At 52.5% G+C, this 6000-nt stretch overlaps 1 protein-coding gene across 1 annotated transcript in view; it reads right to left on the bottom strand.

Annotated features, from left to right (window-relative positions):
• Window positions 1-378: 378 nt before the first annotated feature.
• Window positions 379-6000, bottom strand: part of CFAP100 (cilia and flagella associated protein 100) — a 32599-nt gene continuing 26977 nt past the window's right edge. Inside the window, exons 12-15 of the mRNA XM_023516963.1 lie at window positions 3544-3679; window positions 2349-2554; window positions 1467-1560; window positions 379-644 (exon numbers count right to left, since the gene is read on the bottom strand). Coding sequence (XP_023372731.1) covers window positions 531-644; window positions 1467-1560; window positions 2349-2554; window positions 3544-3679 — 550 coding nt within the window. The 3' untranslated portion in view covers window positions 379-530. The remainder of the gene's footprint in view (window positions 645-1466; window positions 1561-2348; window positions 2555-3543; window positions 3680-6000) is intronic.

Here is a 6000-nt window from a genome sequence, read left to right as displayed (position 1 = left end):
TTCTTTTTTTTGAGACAGTGTCCCTATGTCGCCCTGGGCAGAGTGCTGTGGTGTCACAGCTCACAGCAACCTCCAACTATTGGGCTTAAGCGATTCTCTTGCCTCAGCCTCCCAAGTAGCTGGGACTACAGACACCCACCCCAATGCCTGGCTATTTTGTTGTTCGGTTGTTTAGCTGGCCCAAACCCGCCATCCTTGGTGTATGTGGCTGGCACCATAACCACTGTGCTATGGGTGCGGAGCCGCAAACAGCTATTCCAGATGAGGACCAAGGCCATGCTTCACCTCTCGGGCATCTGCTTAGGGATAGTGATGAAAGAGATTGCCTCTGAGATTTGGTAAGGGGGTGGGCTGCTTCCTAAAACAGGCTGTCAGGGCACCAAGGAGACAAGTGTTTATTTCAGGTGAGTGCAGAGGGCACAGAAGGGGACCACGAGGCCCGGGCAGTCCACTCATGACCCAGCCCAGGCCCTCTGCCTCCTCTGCTATGTTTTTCCTAAGCCTCAGCCAATCTTGTGGCTTTGTGGGGTTTAGGTGAAGAAAAACAGCATCTCTTCCTTGTCCTTGTCCATCTGCGTGTGTGCAGACACCGTCTTCGTTTTGAGGGCTGGGGGCCGGGAGCGGCCCACCAGTCTCCTGCCTCTCTGTGAGGAAATGAACTTGGTGAGCCTGTGATTCACAGCCTTGGTGGCACCTGGGTGCACACACATGTGGTGATGCTTGCACCCCACCCCCTGGTTGAGAATAGTCTCCGTGACCTCCAGTCAGCTCCTGCTCATCACAGGTCAGCCTAGCGGGCTGAGGGCGACCCATGCCTGAAATGACCAGGAGTGTGAGTCTGCCTAGCATTTACCAAGCCTGGTTCATGGTGCACCACCTTTTAGATGTTGGGGAGCTGGGGTCCCAGAAATTAACTGGGAAATACTAGGCTACATGGAATGAGCCCATTTCCTGGGCTGTGGGTCATGGAGGAGATCTGCAGTGTCTGCTCCTCCCCAGGTGACAGCACAGGGATAATGGCCTATCCAACTAAAAGGATCCCAGCCTCACCAGTTGGTTGGGGTCTACGCTCAACTCCAGGTCTAGTTTAGGGACTATGCTTTCTATTGCAAGGCCAGCCCATTTGCCATGGGGTGAAGTCACAGGACATAGCAGGAGGAGGACCCTGTGACAGGTGATAAGTGTAAATGGGTGGTGAGACCCGGGGCCAAGATGCTTGTGCTGCATTGGGCAGGGCCCGGCCAGTTTGTGCCCAGGAGCTTGTGTGCAGACAGGAGACCTTGTCTCAGGCCTTGGGCTAGTGGCGTAAGGGAGGGCAGACTGCTCCCTCAGCACCTTAGTGACACTGCCTGCAAAGGAGGGGGTGTCAGGATCTTGGACCTCAGCTCCTTAGTCTGCCCGTGCTGTCTCTTAGGACCCTCCAGCAGAGGACCCCCTACCCCTGTCCCCAAGGCAATCCTGCCCACCTTCGTCTTGATCTTGGCCCGGGCCCGGGCTTGAGCACGCTGCAGACGCTCTTCCTGCAGCATCTGTTGTAGCTTGACCTTCTGTTCCCGAACTCTGGTGGCAAGAGATAGCTTTAAGAAATGGCGGGGCCTGGGAGGCAGTGCTGCATCCCCTTCTCATCTTCCTTCTGTTTGTACTTAATGGTTATCAAACCTTTGCCCAGTCCCCCTCTAATCAGAGTGGCAGGGACACAGAGAAGCCCCTATATTCTGGAAGAAGACAGCTGGGCATTTACAAGGGCTTCAGGGCCCTGCACCAGTGAGTGAACCAGGCGGACCATGGGACCAGGAAAGCCATGAGCACCCATCTCACCTGGGTCCCACCCAGCAGCTTGACAGGAGCTCATGCCACCTGCCTCATCAGTCACCTCTTGAGTTCCTAGGAGCTCCCTGGTCCTTGGCACCCCACTCTCACCTCTCCTGCACACACTGTTGCAGCTGTGCCTTCCCTCCCCAGGGCTCTGGCCCCTTTAATCCAGCCTGAAAGGGAAGAGTCTAAACAAGCTCTACCTGGCCCTGTCTGTCCCCTCCTTAAGGCCCCTTACCATTGTTCCTTGTCCTCAAGATCCAGGCCATGCTGATCATATCTTCACTGAGCTCCAGCTCTTCTAGACTGTCCCCCAAGACTCCTGACCATATCACTGGTCACTGTCATCCCCTCCAGGGAGCCTTCCCCAACTGCTCCCTCCAGCCCAATTTGATGTCCCCCAGGTCCCCTCAAGACCCTGACTTCCATGCTTATAGCATGGAGCACCAGGAGCTGTCTGCCTGGTTGAGGAGCCCTCTGAGGGCAGAGCTTTACAGCAGGACAGCAGCCTCACCAGTGGGCAGGCTGGAGCTCACCTCAAACGCCGCTCCTTGTCCTTGGCCTTCTCAGCCTGCTCAATCCTGCCGTGGGGTACGTGCTCCAGGTTCTCCAGCAGCTCACCCAGCTGGTGCTCGATGATGGTCAGCATCTGCACGGTGCCCAGGTTGGCATCCCTACGGCTGCCGGTGCAGTGCCGGTACACATCTAGCACCTTGAGATTCAGGTTCTCTAGCAGCTTGTCCTGTGGAGAAGGGGGCCTCCAGCAGTGGCCAGCAGGCCTATGCCTGGACTCCATGTTTACTCAGACCCATGCCTTCGGCTGTGGCATGCTTACCCCCAAGAGTCTGCCTTGCACACAGGGGAGCTCTAGAAACACAGGTTGGGGTTTTTTTTTTGGGGGGGGGGTTGCAGTTTTTGGCTGGGGCTGGATTTGAACCCACCACCTCCGGTATATGGGGCTGGCGCCCTACTCCTTGAGCCACAGGTGCTGCCTAGAAACACAGGTTGAACAGAACTTGGGGTACAGGATTGTCTTGGCTTCAGTCCCCACCGGGATTCACACCTGTGTCTCACCCTGCTCCCAGCTGCTTCAGCAAGCCCTGCACTGGTCCTTGCTCCCCCCAGGGTCACATTGCCCTCTGAGCTTGTTCTCTGACATTTGGAAAACAGGTAAAAGGCCCTGCACATAGGTGTGTGCAAGGGGGGAGTGATGAGCAGCAGGCGGGCCCAGCCTACTCGAGGCACAGCAAGTGCCAACTGAGTCCCACATACCTGGCCCAGTGCCTGGCACAGGTAACACTTGACAGTGTTCAAGTAAGCCAGGAAGCTAGCCCATGTACACAGCAGCCCCAAGCACACTGTCAGTGGGCTCAGCCAAGAACACCACTGGATTTCTCATCCCTCAGAGTTTTTTCTCACTCTCCCAGCCTGGTTGGAGACACACCTCTTCCCCCCTTCAGGGTCACCTTGCTAGACACAGCTTTATAAAGATGTGCTTAAGAGGCAGACAGATTTGTTGAATGAAAGAATGAGGTATGGGTGCACGTGAGCTGCCAAGGGTGTCAATACACGAGTGGCTTCTCCAGCTGGTGCTCCCTGGTTGCACAAGGCCTGGATGGCAGGTAGGGGCACCCAGGCAGCTGCAGAGCACTCATGTGCCCCTCCTTGCTCTCCAGCAGGTCTCACCACCTCCTCTACCTGGGACTCGTGGTCACTCCGCTTCCCACCTACCTGCTGATCACCCTTGTACTCGCCATAGTTAAAGACTCGGGATTTGAGCTCCAGCTCGGCGGCTGTTTCCTCCTCCTTGATGATTGATATCATCATCGTGCCCATCCACTGCTTCAGCTGGTTGATCTCCTTGTCCCTGCATGGGGGGACCAGTGAGGCCACTCAGCATGGCTCCTGGCAAGGCACTTCCCTCAGCATGTCCATCTGCACAGAGCTGACCCCTGCTGGCCATCCCAAGGGCTGAAGGCCAGTGAATGCAAAGTGTCTGCATTCCCAGGAGGTTGAACTGCTGGCAGAATACAGAGGGGAATGTAAAGTCTATGATAATCTACATTTTAAAAATTTAAAAATAGCTTTATTGAGGTATAATTCGCATACAATGAAAGTAACATAAAATATAATTCAGTAGTTTTTAGTAGATTATCATAGTTACACAACCATAACCATAATGTAAATTTAGAACATTTTCATTACCCTAAAAAGAAATCCTGTGTCCATTAGCATTCATGCTCCATTGCCCTCTTTCCCCCTTGGCTGTAGGCAACCACAGGTTTACTTTCTGTCCTGGACATTTTATGATAATAGAATCATACAGCGTGTGCCTTTTGTTGATGCTTTCACCTAGTGTAATATTTTCAAGGTCCATGCGTCAGGCAGCATGTGTCAGAACTTCATTCTTATGGCTGAATAACCTTCCACTGCACAGATGGAGCACACTCTGTTGAAACCTGGGTGTTTCCACCTTAAGCCTCTTGAGAAAATGGCCACTATGAATATGTAGAGATTTTGTGAGGACATGCTTTCCATTCTCATGAGTATGTATTTAGTAGAACTGCCACATTTCACTTTTATATGAAATAATACATTTTAAAGCATCTTCACAATCATGGTATAGAAGCTAACCATCTCACATTGAGTCTCCTGAGTAGAAATCCCAGCTCTCAACACTGGCATGGGTCCACCAAGTGCTAGCAGCTGCACGCAGGTCCCCATCAGAGTGAGGTCATGGATGTCAGTCACTCTTCCAGGAGTGCCAGGGTGGCCCATGGCTGCTGTCCTCCAGTGATTTCCATCAGGCGTCCCCCTTAGTGACAGAACCTACTGGCATTTTCTGTCTTACACAAAGTCCTGCAGGTTGCTGCTCCTTGGCCCATCAGGAGAGGGCTGTAGACAGCTCAGCTGACCTATCCCCTCAGCTCTGGGGCCAATGGTGGAGGTCAGAAGGCCACGCCCAGTGTTCTGAGCTGGTCTGGCTAGCTCACCAGGGCTGATGTTCAGAGGTGAGTGGCCAGAGAAGCCAGCCACAAGCAGCTTCCCTCGCTCCCTGTTAGCTAGGGCAGTGTGTAGCTCACCCGGGAAAACAATGGTTAGCACTTCCTAGGACAGAAATGTGACCGTGTTCTGCTTCACCTGATTTTTAACAGTGGTTCTGAGTCTTCCCTCGCATTGCCTTAACTGGTAAGTGTGATACCATGGCTGGGCTGTGTGGCTTTTACCTCTGGGGTTTCTTTGTGCATTCTCATTCCCCACCTCCAGTTATTTGGAGAAAAGATATTTTTTTTTCCTCCTATTTATCTTTAAGTTTAGAATCCTTGGGTCACAATCTTTTCTCCTCAAACTAGACTCTACCACTGATTTGTGAGAAGCAGAGGCAGAGGGGCATGCAGCTCAGAGTTGGTCCTGGGACCAGCCTGGGCATCACCTGTAGGGTTTTCAAAATAGCGTCAGGCCCTAACCCAGGCCTGTCAAATCAGAAAATGCATTTTAAGATTCCTGGGGGATGTGAGTACACATAAGGTCTAAGAAGTACTTCATCCTGGAAAAAAGATCTGGTTTCTTTGACAAATAGACTGCAAAGAGAAAACAGGATGGAGAGAGAGCCTACAGATAGAAAAGGATTTAAAGACACAACCAGGCTCCGTGCCTGTGGCTCAGCAGGTAAGGTGCCAGCCACCTACACCAGAGCTGGTGGGTTCGAATCTGGCCCGGGCCTGCCAAACAACAATGAAAACTACAACCAAAAAATAGCCCGCATTGTGGTGGGTGCCTGTAGTCCCAGCTACTTGGGAGGCTGAGGCAAGAGGATTGCTTAAGCCCAGGAGTTTGAGGTTGCTGTGAACTGTGATGCCACAGCATTCTACCCAGGGCAAGAGCTTGGCACTCTGTCTCAAAAAAATAAATAAAGACACAACCAGAGGAATGACATCAGCAAGATGGTAGGATAGGCCCAATGGAACACAAAAACTGAAAAAGCCACATTAAAGAAAGTAAGGGCAGTTTTACTTTGCCTATGTCACTTCTGCAGGGCTGAGAGGGGTCCTACTGGCCTGCAATATCTCCTCTGGGGGAAAGGAAGAGAAAGGTGGAACTCTACCTTCTGTGGGGTGCCTAAGATACCCACTTGTATCTTACCTCACCCAGAGTACTGGTGAAACTGGCATGGATGAAATACCTGGG

This window comes from Otolemur garnettii, unplaced genomic scaffold (assembly GCF_000181295.1).
Source record: "Otolemur garnettii isolate 467f Iridium unplaced genomic scaffold, OtoGar3 scaffold00101, whole genome shotgun sequence".
NCBI classification, from domain to species: domain Eukaryota; kingdom Metazoa; phylum Chordata; class Mammalia; order Primates; family Galagidae; genus Otolemur; species Otolemur garnettii.
The sequence above is the reverse complement of the archived record's forward strand: the minus strand, read 5'-3'. Positions and strand labels throughout refer to the sequence as shown.